The sequence below is a fragment of the Scyliorhinus canicula genome, chromosome 10 (genome assembly GCF_902713615.1).
Source record: "Scyliorhinus canicula chromosome 10, sScyCan1.1, whole genome shotgun sequence".
NCBI classification, from domain to species: Eukaryota; Metazoa; Chordata; class Chondrichthyes; order Carcharhiniformes; family Scyliorhinidae; genus Scyliorhinus; species Scyliorhinus canicula.
The window spans coordinates 45,273,157-45,291,344 of record NC_052155.1 but is presented as its reverse complement, the minus strand read 5'-3'; the positions used below and the strand labels follow the sequence as shown (position 1 = coordinate 45,291,344).

At 46.8% G+C, this 18,188-nt stretch overlaps 1 protein-coding gene across 3 annotated transcripts in view; it reads right to left on the bottom strand.

Moving 5' to 3' along the window:
- The window catches only part of LOC119972322 (corticotropin-releasing factor receptor 2), a 342,731-nt gene that overhangs the window by 61,362 nt on the left and 263,181 nt on the right, over positions 1–18,188 (bottom strand). For all 3 annotated transcript variants that reach the window (XM_038808841.1, XM_038808842.1, XM_038808844.1), the window contains 2 exons: positions 13,077–13,194; positions 3,167–3,320 (listed from right to left, as the gene is read on the bottom strand). In XM_038808841.1, coding sequence (XP_038664769.1) covers positions 3,167–3,320; positions 13,077–13,194 — 272 coding nt within the window. The remainder of the gene's footprint in view (positions 1–3,166; positions 3,321–13,076; positions 13,195–18,188) is intronic.

The window sequence follows — 18,188 nt, the reverse complement described above, 5'->3', positions numbered from 1 at the left end:
TTTTTTTTTATAAATTTAGATTAGCCAATTATTTTTTCCAATTAAGGGGTAATTTAGCGTGGCCAATCCACCTACTTTTGCACATTTTTGGGTTGTGGGGGCGAAACCCACGCAGACACGGGGAGAACGTGCAAACTCCACACGGACAGTGACCCAGAGCCGGGATCGAACCTGGGACCTCAGCGCCGTGAGGCGGTTGTGCCAACCACTAGGCCACCGTGCTGCCCTTGTGTTTGAACATGTTCAAATGCGAGTTTGGAAAACCGCCATCAAATTTTTAGACTACGTTATACACCAAAAAAGGGATAACGGTAGGATCCTGAAAAGGCCAAGGCAATTCAAGGATTTCCAGAGCCCAAGGGTGTTGCTGATGTATAAATTTTAGGCATGGTCAATCAGTTGGGGAAATTCATCCAAATCTGCCTGCCATCAAGAATCCTTACGAGATCTGCTGAGAAAAGGTCACCAGTGGTATTGGGGAGTCAAGCAGAAGAATGTCTTTGATAAGGTTAAACATTTGCTCATCGCTTTGGATGTGCTTGTACGTTATGATCCCAAAATGCTGACAATAGTGGCATCAACGATGGGTCTTGGAGACATTCTGTGACAGATCCAGGAGGACAGCAAGATAAAGATGGTTTACTATGCCTCTCGGACATTGACGGAATTCAAAGAAATATTATGGACATTGAAAAGGAGAGAGTAGTGGTGAATGAGCCTGCAAAAATTTCAGATTACTTAATAAACCTCAAATGCAGGATAGATCATAAACCTCTGGTCACTCTCCTGAATTCCAAGGAAGTTGCTAAGATGCCACCAAGAATACACCATTTCACCCTAAGACTCATGCACCATAACTCTACAAGTTTGAATGTGCCGGGGAAAAGTTAGACACCTACTGACAGGGAGCTACACGGGACAGGCCACAGAACATCACTTGACACTCATCTCTGAGGTGGAAGCATATTCTTCATTGATAATAGGGAACCTACCGGCCTCTGCCAACAAACTCCTGGAGATCGACAAGCCCAGCTGACAAACAGGGAATGCAGTCAGGGCAAATGCACTTTCCAAATCATTTAAACATTTATTTCGACATGCCGTACATGTGACATCAATAGCCAAGAACCAACCTAACCATTAATACAGTCAATATTTCTGTTTGTGTCTTTGGCAAAAGCTAGGAATGAATCTGCTTACCTTCAGAGGAAAAATCTACCTTCTTTTCTTTTTTATTCGTTCACAAGATGAGGGCGTCCCCGGCAGGGCCCATTTGTTGCCCATCCCTGAAGACATTTAGCTGTTGATCTGGAGTCACATGTAGGCCAGGCCAGGCAAGGGCGACAGATTTCCTTCCCTAAAGGCCATTAGTGAACCAGGTGGGTTTTGCAACAATTGACAATGGTTTCATGGCCATCATTAGACTTTTAATTCCAAACTATATTTTTATCAAATTCAAATTTCACCATCTGCTATAGCGGCCTTCGAACATGGGCCTCAGAGCATTACCTGAGTCTCTGGGTTACGAGTACAACCACTATACCACTGCCTCCCCAGTCAATCACTAGTCACTATTACACTTGCTGGTTGGAATAGGTAGACCCCATACCACAACTGCAGAAACTGCTTTGAACACATCTACTCGACATATGGCATCCTGGATGAGGTAGTCCATGACAACAGTTCACAGTTTGCAAACTAACATTCCCGACAACTCAGGCAGAATATGGATTCCACCACCTCACCAGTTTGCCATACCACCCGCATGTGAATGGTGATTCAGAGAAAGAGGTGAAAACCATAAAAACGCTGATGAGAAGGGACAATGACTTCAAGATCAACTATAGGGTAATGGCACTGAGGAATGGGTTTTCGCCAGCTGAATTATTGATGGGAAGAAGGGTAAAAATCCAACTTCCTTTGCTCCAACATCATTTTAGAGACTTAGTCATGCAGTCTAAGTAAAGTGGTACGAGCGAACATACAAAAAGAAACAATCCAACTGATGTAACCACTGTCATAGAGCAAGAACACTGCCCATGTTATAACCAAGGCAAAAAGTCTGGATAAGAGACCATCAGATGGAAGATACGGGGCAGCATGGTAGCATTGTGGATAACACAATTGCTTCACAGCTCCAGGGTCCCAGGTTCGATTCCGGCTTGGGTCACTGTCTGTGCGGAGCCTGCACATCCTCCCCGTGTGTGCGTGGGTTTCCGCCGGGTGCTCCGGTTTCCTCCCACAGTCCAAAGATGTGCGGGTTAGGTGGCATGGCCTAGTTAAATTGCCCTTAGTGTCCAAAATTGGCCTTAGTGTTGGTTGGGGTTAGTGGGTTATGGGGATAGGGTGGAGGTGTTGACCTTGGATAGGGTGCTCTTTCCAAGAGCCGGTGCAGACTCGATGGGCCGAATGGCCTTTCTGCACTGCAAATTCTATGATAATCTATGATACGTACTTAGACCAAACATTGTCAAAACAATACTTAGCATTCTGCGAAGGAATAGAATGGCCCTGATAACCCAGAAGCTACAACGAGACAAATACTCCAGTATTGTCACGGTGACACTGACGACACAGACTCTGCTGCAAACACCTCAAGAAATTACGCTAAACTCCAGGAACTGGGTGTACACTAGCACCCCCAGTTGAGAATACTTCAAATGAGATCAGGGGGAGTCATCAAAGCACCAGACAGGCTCCCGGTGAGGTTATGACTTTGGCAGATGATTGTGAGAATGTTACTTTTGTGTATAGTTTAACAAAATGATGTTTTGAGATTATACTTAGGGTGAGATGTAGACTAATGGGTTAATGTTTTGTGAATGAGACAATGATGTTAATAATAAGCTTGACATCAGGGTCAGATGACCAAGAGCAAGACACAGAATTGTTTCATCCATAAAACCATGTGTTCACTATAATCTTAAAAATAGTGCAAAGAAATGAAACTATGTACCAATAATCACAAGACACTCATAGAATAAGTGAAATAAACATCTCACGTAGTTCGGTGTCATACTTTGCCTTATAATACTCCTGCTAAGTACATTGCAGTGTGGTATGACACTAAAGGCACTATATAAATTGAAATGAATGTTGTTGTTTGGTCAACAGCATTTGTGTGATGGTTACTTATTAATCAGATATAGAAAAGTCCCTGACTTACACCATCCAATGAACAGGAATATCCATTTTCGCAGTTTGTCTGTGGAGTAGGTCATCACTATAGCTGTATGGAGATAACACCCCTCGACAAACATCCAGAAGAAATTGGTCACCACAAAGTAGTTGAAGATAGTGGTGATGAGACGACACCAGGCCTGAAAGGGAAGGTTAAATATGTAGTTACACATATTCATTTATATAAAAGAATGAGAATAATATTGCAGGGTAAATGTTGCAAAGCTTTGTATTCACCATGGAAGCTCTATTTAAGTGAGATAAAAATGAGAGAATCGGGGACAGGAGTGAGAACACCTAGTTTGCGTTGCGCCCTATAGTGCTGCAAACTGAGTTTAATGTCCCATTCTCCAATCTGCACGCTGAGAGATTCACCTGCCAATAGTTCCTGTTGGAATCTATCATCAAGGAAGAAATTGCGAGGCAGCTGGATAGAAATTGTCCCATTGGGCAGACGCAGCACGGGTTCGTAAAGGGCAGGTCATGCCTAACTAATTTAGTGGAATTTTTTGAGGACATTACCAGTGCAGTAGATAACGGGGAGCCGATGGATGTGGTATCTGGATTTCCAGAAAGCCTTTGACAAGGTGCCACACAAAAGGTTGCTGCATAAGATAAAGATGCATGGCATTAAGGGTAAAGTAGTAGCATGGATAGAGGATTGGTTAATTAATAGAAAGCAAAGAGTTGGGATAAATGGGTGTTTCTCTGGTTGGCAATCAGTAGCTAGTGGTGTCCCTCAGGGATCCGTGTTGGGCCCACAATTGTTCACAATTTACATAGATAATTTGGAGTTGGGGATCAAGGGCAACGTGTCCAAGTTTGCAGATGACACTGAGATGAGTGAGAAAGCTAAAAGTGCAGAGGGTACTGGAAGTCTGCAGAGGGATTTGGATAGGTTAAGTGAATGGGCTAGGGTCTGGCAGATGGAATACAATGTTGACAAATGTGAGGTTATCCATTTTGGTAGGAATAACAGCAAATGGGATTATTATTTAAACGATAAAATATTAAAGCATGCCGCTGTTCAGAGAGACTTGGGTGTGCTAGTGCATGAGTCACAGAAGGTTGGTTTACAAGTGCAACAGGTGATTAAGAAGGCAAATGGAATTTTTTCCTTCATTGCTAGAGGGATAGAGTTTAAGACTAGGGAGGTTATGTTGCAATTGTATAAGGTGTTAGTGCGGCCACACCTGGAGTATTGTGTTCAGTTTTGGTCTCCTTACTTGAGAAAGGATGTACTGGCGCTGGAGGGTGTGCAGAGGAGATTCACTAGGTTAATCCCAGAGCTGAAGGGGTTGGATTATGAGGAGAGGTTGAGTAGACTGGGACTGTACTCGTTGGAATTTAGAAGGATGAGGGGGGATCTTATAGAAACATTTAAAATTATGAAGGGAATAGATAGGATAGATGCGGGCAGGTTGTTTCCACTGGCGGGTGACAGCAGAACTAGGGGACATAGCCTCAAAATAAGGGGAAGTAGATTTAGGACTGAGTTTAGGAGGAACTTCTTCACCCAAAGGGTTGTGAATCTATGGAATTCCTTGCCCAGTGAAGCAGTTGAGGCTCCTTCATTACATGTTTTTAAGGTAAAGATAGATAGTTTTTTGAAGAATAAAGGGATTAAGGGTTATGGTGTTCGGGCCGGAAGGTGGAGCTGAGTCCACAAAAGATCAGCCATGATCTAATTGAATGGCGGAGCAGGCTCGAGGGGCCAGATGGCCTACTCCTGCCCCTAGTTCTTATGTTAAAATATTGCTTAAAATGTGTATTTCCTCTGGGATCCGTCCTGCTTTCCCACTTCCCCTGCACCCCCTCCCCCACCACACAATCCTGACCCTGGTCAATGCTCTTTTCTCTGCCTCTGAGAATATTGATGCAATTTGATCCATTGATCCATTTGGAGGAAGCACTGAAGGTGGCCAGGGCACAGAATGTACTCTGGATGGGGGAGCTTCAATATTCATTACCGCTAGACATAGCTGCTTGACTGGTTCTCTCGCAGATGGTGAGGGAACCAAAACAAAAGGAAAAACATACTTGTCCTCATTCTCACCAACCTGCTTGCCACAGATGGTGAGGAAACCAAAACAAAAGGAAAAACATACTTGTCCTCATTCTCACCAACCTGCTTGCCACAGATGGTGAGGAAACCAAAACAAAAGGAAAAACATACTTGTCCTCATTCTCACCAACCTGCTTGCCACAGATGCATCTGTCCATGACAATATCGTAGGAGTGACCACCGCACAGTACTTATGGAAACAAAGTTCTGTCTTCAAATTGAGGATACCTTTGTCACGTTGAATAGCACTAAAAACAATGTTAAATGAAATAGACTCCAAACAGATCTCGCAACCCAAGACTGGGCAACCACGAGGAGCTGTGGGCCATCAGCATGTACTTAATGATAATCTGTAATCTCATGGCCCAGCGTATCCCTCACTCTACCATTACCACCAAGCCAGAGGATCAACCTTGGTTCAAAGAAGAGTGCAGGAGGGCATGCCAGGAGAAATACCAGTCCTACCTGAAGATGAACTGTCAATCATGCAAAGCTACTACAAGGGACCACTTGCATGCCAAACAGCATATGCAGCATGTGACTGAGCAAATCCACAACCAATGGATCAAATCCATGCTCTGCAGATCTGTCATATCCAGACATGAATGGAGGTGGACAATTAAACAATCCACTGAAGGAGGAGGCACCACAAATTTCCCCACCCCAATGATTGAGGAGCCTAGTACGTCTGTGCAAAAGATAAGGCTGTAATGTTTGCAACAATCTTCAGCCAGAAGTGGCGAGTGGATCCGTCTCGGTCTCCTCCAGAGGTCGCCAGCATCACAGATGTCAGTCTTCAGCCAAGTTGATTCACCCCATGTAATATCAAGAAAGGGCTGAAGGTACTGGATACTGCAAAGGCTATGGGCCCTGACAATATTCCGGCAATAGTACTGAAGACTTGTACTCCAGAACCCGCCGCACCCCAAGCCAAGCTGTTCCAGTACAGCTACAACACTTGTATCTACCCGACAATGTGGCAAATTGTCCTTTATACAAAAAACAGAACAAATCTAACCTGGCCAATTACCACCCTGTCAGTCTACTCTCAATCATCAATAAAGTGATCGAAGGGGTCATCAAAGTGCTATCAAGTGGCACTTACTTCCAAAACCTGCTCACTGATGCTCAGTTTGGGTTCCGCCAGGGTCACTCAGCTCCTAACCTAATTACAGCCTTGGTTCAAACATGGAAAAAAGAGCTGAACAACAGAGGTTAGTGAGGTGAGAGAGACTTCCCTTGACATCAAGGAGTTGTCTCAAAACTGGATTTAATGGGTATCAACTCTCCGCTGATTGGGGTCGTACCTCGTGCAAAGGAAGATGTTGGAGGTCAATAATCTGTGCCAACGCAGGTGTTCCTCAGGGTAGTGTCCTCGTCCTAACCATCTTCAGCTGCTTCATCAATGACCTTCCATTCATCATTAGGCCAGAAGTGGGAATGTTTGCTGATGTTGGCAGTGGCTAGCACTGCTGCCTCACAGCACCAGGGATGGGTTCGACATTGACCTTGGGCGACTGTCTGTGTGGAGTTTGCGCATTCTTCCCGTCTCCTGCGTGAGTTTTCTCCAGATGCTCCGGTTTCCTCCCACAGTATAAAAATGTGTCGGTTATGTGGATTGGCCAGGCTAAATTGTCCCTTAGTGTTCAAACGCTAGGTAGGGTTGCAGGATGGGGGTGGATTGGGCCTCGGTGGGGTGTTCTTTTGAAGGTTTGGTGCAGACTCGATGGGCCAAATGGCCTCCTTCTGCATGATAGGCATTCTATGATTGCCCAATGTTCAGCACCACTTGCGACTCCTCAGATACTGAAGCAGATAATGGCCAAATGCAGCAAGACCTGGACAATATACAGGTTGTGCTGACAAGAGGTAATTAACATTCGTGCCACAGACAATGACCATCTCCAACAAGAGAGAATCTAATCATCTTCTCTTGACATTCAATGGCATTACCATCACCAATTTCCTCACTGTATATATCCTTGGGGTTACCATTGACTAGAAACAGAACTGAACGAGCCATAGTAACACAGTGGTTAGCACAGATGCTTCACAGCTCCAGGTCCCAGGTGCGATTCCCGGCTTGGGCCACTGTCTGTGAGGAGTCTGCACATTCTCCCCGTGTCCGGGTGCTCCGGTTTCCTCCCACAGTCCAAAGATGCACAGGTTAGGTGGATTGGTCATTCTAAATTGTTCTTAGTATGCAAAAATGTTAGCTGGGATTACGGGTGATGGGGATAGGGTGGAGGTGTGGGCTGAAGTAGCATGCTCTTTCCAAGGGCCGGTGCAGACTCGATGGGCCAAATGGCCTCCTCCTGCGCTGTAAAGTTTATGATTCTAAGATATTAATACTGTGGTTACAAGAGCAGGCCAGATGCTGGGAATCCTGTGAGTAACTCATCTGCTGATTACCCAAAGCCTGCCCACCAACTACAAGGCACAAGTCAGGAGTGCGATGGAATACTCCTTCTTGCTTGGATGAATGCAGGGCCAATAACACTCAAGAAGCTGAACATCATTCAGGACAAAACAGCCTGCTGGCACCCCATCCACAAATATTCACTCTCTCCATCACCGACAGTGTGGGCCATCTACAAGATGCACTGCAGGAATGCACCAAGGCTCCTTAGACAGCACCGTCCAAACCCACGACACTACCACCTAGAAGGACAAGGATAGCAGACACATGGGAACACCACATACAAAACAGAGAAATGCTGGAAATGGCGGGTGAGGCAGCATCTGTGGAAAGAGAAGTCAACTTAACATTAACTCAGTTTCCATCTTCACAGATGCTGCCTTGAGTATTTCCAGCATTTATTGTTCTTTTTATATATCCAGCATTATTTTGGTTTTACATAACATCTTTCACAGCGCTACGCCATCCTATATCACATTTATAACCGCTGAAGTACTTTTAATTTCAAAGTGTACTCACTGTTGTAACCATAGAACCACAGGAGACCATTCAGTCCATCCTGTGTGCACTTGAGCAAACTGACCCCATTGCACTATTCTATCGCCAGGCATCTTTCCTTCAAGTATTTATCCAATTTTCCCAGCGTGAAGCACAAAAGGTAGACTGAATTTTTGTCGAGAATATTCCTGGTTCTCCAAGCACTATCCTGGAGAAAATTATCAACTTTAATTCTGGGCAGGCAAACATTGACAGGGAGTCGGGCCCATGGCCCCCAGAAACAGTTTGGAGGCAGGCAGGGGCTGCCAGGTGTGGAGGAAGGCTGTGCGAAAAACCAGCCTTGGTGATTTGACACTTTGTCCCAGCTGCAAAGCAATAAAACAATCCTCCATCCCACACCTTCCTTACCTCCCACAAACTTTCCGTGCCCCATTCATGCCAGCCCATGCCACCTCATGCACCACACCCATTCCCTATATCAATCTATGTCCCTTTACCAACTCACAGGGTTCCCATACTGTCCATGGCAACCTACACCCCTCCACCAACCCTCATGGCCCTTTATAAGCCCTATGTAAACTTAGTGCAAACTCTTCCCAAACCACGCCCCTTACACCCTACATGCCACTTACCCAGTATCCACTATGGGCAGGCCTCAGGACTCATGCTGAGAGGGAATAAAATAAAGTTCTAATTGTCTATTGATACAATCTTTAATTTTAAATAAACTCTTAATTGATAAAAAAACGATTCATTCCATTTAAATTCTGACAATCACTTCATCCCATGTAACAATAAACATTTGTACTCACAGGCCTATAACAAATACTTTATAATTTGGGACCGTCAATCAAATTATGAATTGACATGCAATCCCCTGTGATAATGACTGGTGCGATATCAGCCATGCAGCACTAATCCTATAATGATAACCCACAAGCATATGTAAACAGACAGTGAAAAAGCAAGCATTGATTTTTTAAAAATACTTACGAACTGCTTAAGGTGAACACCAAGACATTTAACCCCTATAAAGCTGAACAGTTTAAATTAGCTTTAGCAGTTCACTTGACAGTTCCTTGATGGCTCTCTTGGAAGTTCTCTTGACAATCCACAGTCCAAAGACGTGCAGGATAGGTGGATTGGCTATGATAAATTTCCCTCAGTGTCCAAAAAGGTTAGGTGGGGTTACTGGGTTATGGGGATAGGGTGGAGGCATGGGCTTAAATAGGGTGCTTTATCCAAGGGCCGCTGCAGACTCAATGGACCGAATGGCCTCCTTCTGCACTGTAAATTCTATAATTCTATGAACTTGACAGTTCCACTCAGCTTGACAGTTCCAATTAGTTTATCCACTTTTTTATGCACATTTATGTCCACATCCCAGAGGACACCAACTCTCTCAAAGAGTACTTGATTTGTGCAAAAGAGCACATTTTTGAAAAAGACATCTGACCTCCCATCCCTGGACCTATCCAAAAGAATATCCTACATCTTCGAAGAATTCTACTAACTTTAGTTGTTCAGGTCTAAAATGCACATTTTGGTGTTTTGGACATCCCTCTGGTGAAAAGTGGATCTGACTGAAGACAGCTGTGTTTGGCTGTAGCAGATCAGGGTGCGCCGGTTAAATTGAGAACTGGGCTGGGCGCGAATCGGTTCACGATCTAACAGGTCTGCTCCCATTGGCGGGTTCCGGATCCCACCCAGACATGACGAGACACCAATCGAGACAAATTAGAACAATCTCTATCTCATAACCGAGATGAAAGCCCAATCTAACGGCCACCTGGGAACTAATCAGCGAGCCACCGAGAGGTTGCCTAGGTATTGTTTAGCACTCCTATTTAAAAACATGAAGCTAGCGCAATGAGGTGACCTGAAGAGGTGAGCAGCCATTTCCATTTCCTGGCATGCAGCCCAGGGGCACGGGAGTTGCTTGGTGGGCATCTTAGGCCGGTGGTCATTCCTGGGCTAAGGGGATGACGGGTTCAGCCTCTGTAGGGTCATCCTCCATTATTGGCATACCCATACCTGGGGAAATTACAGCTGCTGCCTGTCTTCCTACCAAACACTTCCAGGACAGAGCCCTGTTTGTGCTTATATGCTGGAGGTGGGTTTAACTCCCTTGGGTTGTGAGTAGCCTCTGACTGCAGAGCTGAATGCTACTGCTAGTGAGGAATTGTGAGCACTTCACAGCTCTTGAGTGGCTGTAGGCTGTTTTCTGTGTGCTCTGTCTTATGGCTGGCAAAAATGAAGGCCTAGTTTTTATTTGCTGCTGCCTCTTCTGCTTCTGTGGCCTGGGGTAGCCGGGACCACTGCCAGTGCTGGAGGGGGGAGGGAGGGGGGCGTGGGGAGGTGCTGTAGTGGTACTACCTCTGGACTAGTAATCCAGAGACCCAGAGTCCCACCTTTGGTAGATGGTGAAATTTGAATTCAACAAAAAAAAATCGAGAATTAAAAGTTTAATAATGACCATGAAACCATTGTCGATTGTTGTAAAAACCCATCTGGTTCATTGATGTCCTTTCGGGAAGGTAATCTGTCATCCTTGCCTGGTCTAGCCTACATGTGACTCCGGATCTACAGCAATGTGGTTGACTCTTAAATGCGCTCAGGGAAGGGCAATAACAAGCCAGAAACGCCCACATCTCATGAATTGAACGGGAGAGGGGTTCCTTTCTCCGAGCTAAGAAAGTGAACAAGGGGGAATTACGCGGATATTACTGCAGCAGTCTGAACAGTTTGTACCAAGGTATTGTTAATGATGGGCTGCGGTTCCCAGCTCTCCAGTGGCTGCAGGTTGTGTTTTCTGTGTAGCTCCTACTTTAAGCATCAAACTGATTGCAGGCTTAATTCTGTTCACCCTTTGCTGCCCTTCTGCCTCTTTGGTCGAGGAGGAGGCAATGTAGTTCAGTTTCCTTGCTGCTGGACTGAAGCGCGGTGAGGGCTGCCTTATTCTGAGCTAAGAAAGAGAACAGTGAGGTGTGACTCGGATACTACTGTGGCTAACTGGAGTATGTGCTCGCTGTCTTATTGCTTGTTCATTGTTTCATGCTGTTGTATGTAGTTTGTCTCCTTTGCAACTGTGTACAGGTGGTTACTTCATTATGTTGCCTGTTTCTTCTATTAGAAATCATTTTTCACCTGGCTTTGTCTTTTTTGTGCAAAGGAACTGTTAATAAACTAAAATATACCCAAGTGGCTACAAGTTGTGTTTTCTGTGTGCTCCTGCTTTTGGCTACAAAACTGCCTGCAATTTTCATTTACTGCTGCTGTCCCTATCCCCGACAGGGTTCTATAGTCTGGAGTCTTGGGGCTCCTGCTGTAGCCAGAGGGGTATCACCGCAACCATAGGGAAAGTGTGTGGACCGGGGAGACACCTGATCATGGTCTCCCTAATATTCCGGGCAGAGGTCTACGGTCTGGAATCTTGGGGGTGAGTATGCACTAGTACTGCTGGCTTGGTGAATGGCACTCTTAGAGAAGACGGGACATGTAACTATGGAGGGAGGGAATATGAGAGTCCCAGGGCGGAAACCCTAACTGATTGTTGGTCTACCTTCTTCTCCAATTCCTTACAACAACCAAGATGAATGGTGTTGTTGACCCTGCAGCGGCAGCCCTCGCAGCCCTGGTGGCACCCTGGGGAAGACGGCAGTAGTGTCGCGCAGGCTGGACATGGCAAACCATCTGCAGGGGGGTGCTGCACATCAGGCCGAGGAGGGACCCAGAGGGAGACACCAGCGACGGCCCATGGTGTGCAGGCATTGTTTGTCATTTGTGGCACCAGGCATCAGGGAGTGCCCTTCTTAAATAGGACGGGGTTCCACTCCCTGAATGTTCAACCCCTGTGGGGTGGGGGGGGGGGGGGGGGGGGGGGGGGGGGTGGAATGCTATGCTGCAATGTGCCAGCCGCCGACTTATTGGGGTGGTGGGGGGTTGTGGGAGGTCAGGCAGATGACAGGCGGGAACTGATGCCAGGAGGCTGGTATTATCTTACCCTCGCAGCCCAGTGGAGCTATTGCTCTTCTTCCCAAATGGGACAGCGGTCCTCCTGGTTTCGCTGTCTGAACTGACGGTCGCTGCCACTGCCTCCCAGGTGGCACTGGTGGCCCGGTTGCTGGTCCTCTGACCCCTCTTGGAAGAACAGGGTATCCGGTCTCACCTCCACGGCATCCAACAGCCTGGCCAGGTCGGCGTCCCCAAGGCGTGGAGCAGGTCTACATGGTGCCATGGTTCTGTGTTGGCTAGGAGTGAGTTCGGAGGGAAGGGGCAATTATGAGCAGCTTCCCCTTATTAGCAGGAGCTGTCGGGCTTGGTTCCGACGAATCAGCTGGCAGGACAGCCAATTCCGCGGTTCCAAGTGCCATTATATACGGGCCGCGATTCCGCCAGCCCGTCCGTTGGGAAGTCGCGCCCGATATGACATTTGGAACTCAAATCACGCCCAATAATGCAGTTTCCTCAGTGAATGACAGATGTGTAAATTTAAATCTGTCTCCATAACCACCCCCCAGCCCCCCATTTGGATAAGCCAGGGACCACCTCCCACATTATGAAAATTCAGGTCGATGAGTCTGAACAATTAAAGTTGGCAATCTATTTGAGGTTGTGAAGATGAACTCAATCATATTATCATCCTATACCTAAGCTATCACATTTTTCCAGGACAGGTCAGTGCATATCACTTGGGGTGGGAATGCTGGATGGTTACATTTTTCCTTTTCTAACCAAGTGATGACACCAATTGCGGCATTCCCATTCCTGACCCCTGCTCAGATCAGCTAATTCAGTACATAGCAGCAATGGCACAGACGTACAAACCTCCTGGTCTGTATTGCCCAGTTACACATTGCCAGCCACTTATGAACTTAAGTCAATGATGGCCTGGATTCTACTGTTAGAGTTTACCTCATTGTTGTCATGTATCTGATGATCAACCATTTGCAGCACGAACCACATGGAATTCCTCAGTATGAAAGTGGTTATCAAGTTCCAATGAATGATATTCCGAAGGCATCGGATGCTCCTGCAGTAGCCAACACACAGAAAAGAGAGAGCAATTAAAAGTTATGCTGTGTTTGCTCAAATCCATGGGCCAGAATTTTACACTGAACACCCAAACCTGGAATCACGTGAAAAGACATTGTGCATGCGACCCAGCGTCATCATGCTCAAGAGCGTTATGGTCAGCAGGCACGTGCAGGGGTCAGAAGCGTGCTAGCCAACAATTAATTGGAAATAAGCTCATTAAACAAGGCTACCTTCACATTTTTTCTGCAAACTCCATCTAGGGCAGGATAAAATGTTGGGGGTGAAACAACATAAAGGATGGCATTTGGGGTGAGGTCCCATGCAGGAGGTCAGCTGGAGGTGCCCCACCTAGCAGGCCTGAGCCATTCTCTGCATTGCATTTCAGCTTGGCTGCCAGTTAATTGGTCGGTGAGCATGAAATACGGTCAGAGGCCGATTGCGGCCGGAAGCGCCTATTGCAGCTGCTTCTGGGCACGCCGATTACCGGCACCCAATGAGGGCAAGATTCAGGTCATGAGGTGAAGACCAGACATGATTACTGAAATGCAGACTATCAGGATGTTCACATTTCTGAAGAGAACTAAAATTGATGGAGATGGTGAAAGGCTGCATCAGTGAAGTTAGGCACTTACAATATGGTGGGCTTGTTCATTTCAAAGACCTTCACCCATTCTGTAATCTTCTCTAAATGGATAAAGAGGGACCATCCTGTTTTCACGAGATCAAAAACTGAGGACGTGAATCTCATAACAAGCGGGTTTAGCCCGGTGTTTCCTGGCACTCAGTGCCGAGAAATGCCACACTATCTACCGGGAATCTGGTTCTATTTGGGGCCTCAGCGTAGAATGACCTGCCGAGGCCACACTTAGTTTCCTGCACAGAGGAGCTTCGCTCGCCGGAACTTCTCATTGCAGGAGGAGATCGGGACACTATTTTTAAATAGCAACCCGATCTCTTGACCTCCCCACTCCCTGCGCGAACCCCCAACTCCCCTTTAAGGGAGGTCCTCAAGGGGCCCCACCTCAACCGTGCAGGGCTCCCCTGAGCTTTATGCCCTTCGCAGGGAAAATGGCAGCTTGGCTGTCACCCAGTGTGCCAAGCTGGCAGTGCCAAGGTGCTGGGTGACATCAGCAGTTCCAGGATGCCACCCTGCCCAGAGGCTAAGCACCTGGGGACCTCCCATCCTCTGGGAGGCCCCCACAAGTGCCGTTCCATCAGGATCCTGTTTGTGCGGACTAACACTGAAAGACGCTTGCCCGAGGTCGCCGAAGCGAAGGGGTTAGATTCAGACCGTTAGTTCTACTTGTGTCTCTGTGGCTGTGATAATATTACAACATGAGACAGGTTAGTGGAATGGGTGGACAAGTGGTGGCATGAGGGTAATGTCACTGGAATGATAATCCAATGCTCTGGGTGTCATGATATGCAGATAATGATATACAGACAGGCACAGACAGGCAGCTAATAAACACAGAGAATAGGACATGACCAATGAGCAGGCAGGACACTAGGGGTGGTATCTCACTATAAAAGGCACGAGGCACTCACACTCCGCCTCTTTCCACTGATGAACACCTACAGAGTGAGTCAGGATGTGTTTATAGTGTCACACCTCCAGCACGTGGCTAAGAGCTAGTCTGGTTCATTCGGACAGAGTAACCACACTTAGGTTAGCAGAGAGTCGAACTCATAGAGAATTGTGCTAACTGTGCTACTGGTTCAATAAATCAGATTGAACGAACTTCAAGATCTAGAGTATCTTTTGGTTGAAGCTGCATCCAGTTGCAGCCTGTGTTATCCCAGAGTACATACCACAACATGGTACCAGGAGGCTGCTTAATCTAGGTAGAATTTAAATTAAATTAATAAATCTGGAATATAAAGCCAATCTCAGGAATGGTGACCATGATCCAACTCATCAGATTCACTTATCTGCTGTTCTTACCTGATCTGGCCTACATGTGACTCCAGACCACAGTAATGGCCTAAGTTCAAGGGTAATTAAGGATGGGTAAATCCTGACTTTTCTAGTGATGCCCACATATCATGATTGATTAAAGAAAAAAAGTGGCAGGTAGAATTTAATGCCGAGATGTGCGAAATGGCTCCATTTTGCTTGCAAAACAATGGGTGGAATTTTGCTTTCATTGTTCTAAGTGTTGGCTCAGGCAAGAAAAGTGGCGTGCGGCTCATCGGCTGCATAGCTGACTTTTCTCGCCATGTTGTGCAGTGCCGAGGAGAACAAAATCCTGGAGGCATGTGTCACGCCATCACGCTGGCAGTGGCAACTTCAGGATTCCAGAGATTGGGGCATCGAGGAAGACAAACCATTCCTCCACGCACGGGCACCCTCCCAGCCACACACTGGCAACCACCGCCCTCCCAACATACAATGGGAAACCCTCCCGCCCCCTCCCAATGAACATAGGAAACCTCCCCCTCTCTACGTACACCAAAAAAAACACGGATAAAAAAACCCTCCCCCATGGAGCTCCTCAGAGGTGGCTGCTTGGGCATCTTCTCCTGTGGGCCGTACTTATCTATTGGCCCCCAGCATGGTCTCTTCACCTGGATCATGTTGCTCAAGACCTGTTGTAAACCTCACTGTCGTGAGGGAAGTGGGGCGGTGCAGCGGCGGAGCCCCATGATTATATGTTAACGCATTTAACCGAATTTCCCAACCATTCTAGGTGGGAATTTGGTCAATGTTGGAAGTTGGAGGGGGGGGGGGGGGGGGGGGGGGGGGGGGGGGGGGGGGAGAGAACAATCGCACCACAAGATCCCGCTGATGAGAATCATGTTTTTTCACTCTAGCGGGATTTTACACCCCTGTCGCCATTAGCGCCCGCAGCTAACATGGCTCAAACTCCCCAGCCAATACAAAATGGCTTCAATTCTAAATGGGTTGCTAGAGCAGAGGGACCTTTGTGTGTGTGTGGTTAATAAAGCATCTAGTATCAGAGGTTTTATCAATAAGGACAAAAAGCAAGAAAGTTACATAAAACCTGTATAAAATATTGGTTCGCCTCAAGAGAAGGGTTGCATTCAGTTCTGAGCATCACGTTTTAGGAAAGATGTGAAGGCATTAGGGTGCAGGAAAGATTCACAAGAATTGTTCCAGGCAGTTTAGTTACGTAGAAACATTGGAGAGATTTGGACTGCTTTCTCTGGAGAAAGCGGAGAAGAGATTTGATAAAGGTATTAAAAATCATGAGGGTCTGGGCAGAGTAGATAGGGACAAACTATTCCACTGAATCATAGAATCATCGAATTTACAGTGCAGAAGGAGGCCATTCGGCCCGTCGAGTCTGCACCGAACCTTACAAATAGCACCTTCCTCAAGCCCACATCTCTACCCTATCCCCATAACTCAGTAATCCCCACTTCATCTTTTCTTTGGACACTAAGAACAATTTAGCATAGCCAATCCACCTAAGCCGCACATCTTTGGTCTGTGGGAGGAAACAGGACCACCCGGAGGAAACCCACGCAGACACGGGGAGAACATGCAGACTCCGCACAAACAGTGACCCAAGCCATGAATTGAACCTGGGACCCTAGAGCTGTGAAGCAACTGTGCTAACCACTACGGTACCGTGCTGCCCCACTGGTGGAAGGAACAAGAACCAGGCAGCACAGATTTATGGTAATTGGCAAAAGAATCAATGGTCATATGAGGAAAAACATTTTCATGCAGCGAGAGGTTAGGATCTGGAATCCCCTGCTGAGGAGCAAGGCGGAGGGAGTTTCAACTGAGGCTCTCACTGACAGCTCTCACTGAGGCTCTCACTATCTTACTGGCTCTGCAATCAACACTCGAACACCTCAACAACAAGGACACCTATGTATGACTGCTGTTCATAGACTTCAGCTCCGCCTTCAACACCATTATCCCAACAAAACTAATAACCAAACTCCGCAATCTTGGACTTGGCCCCTCCCTGTGCAGCTGGATCCTCGACTTCCTCACCAACAGACCGCAATCTGTCAGGATAGGCAACAGCACCTCCTCCACAATAGTCCTTAACACCGGTGCCCCACAAGGATGTGTGCTCAGTCCTCTACTGTACTCCCTATACACGCATGACTTGTGTGGCAAGATTTAACTCGAACTCAATCTATAAGTTTGCGGATGATACGACTGTGGTGGGCCGCATCTCAAACAACGATGAATCAGACAACAGGAGGGAGATAAATCACTTGGTTGCATGGTGTACCGAAAACAACCTCTCTCTAAATGTTGGAAAGACCAAGGAGCTGATCATTGACTTCAGGAAGCGCAGCACGACACACACTCCCGTCTGCATCAATGGCTCTGAAGTGGAGATGGTCGATAGCTTTAAGTTCCTGGGGGTCACCATCACCAACAGTCTGTCCTGGCCCACTCGCGTTGATGCAACAGTTAAGAAAGCCCAACAACATCTCTACTTCCTACAGAAGCTCAAGAAATTTGGTATGTCTGCATTGACTCTCACAAACATCTACAGATGTGTGATAGAGAGTATCCTCTCCGGCTGCATCACAGCTTGGTATGGCAACTGCTCAGTCCAAGATCGCAAGAAACTGCAAACTGTGGTGAACTCAGAACGACGCATCACACAAACTTGCCACCCCCATACTGATTCTGTATACACCTCTCACTGCCTAAGGAAGGTAGACAGCATTATCAGAGACCACTCCCAGGCATTGCCTTCTTCCAGACACTTCCATCAGGCAGGAGGTACAGAAGTCTGAAGACTCGCACATCCAGACATAAGAACAGTTTCTTCCCCACAGCTACAAGACTCCTCAACGACTCCTCCTCGGACTGATCTGTTGCCTGAAAGAACACTATTCAAGACACCCTATGCTGCTCTTGCTCATGTATTTGCTTTGTTTGCTTTTGTTTGGCCCCTAGTTCCGCACTGTAACCAATCACTGTTTTATCCATGCACCATTTGTCATTGTTCCCTGTTGATTATTCTTGTATCTACTATGTACGTACTGTGT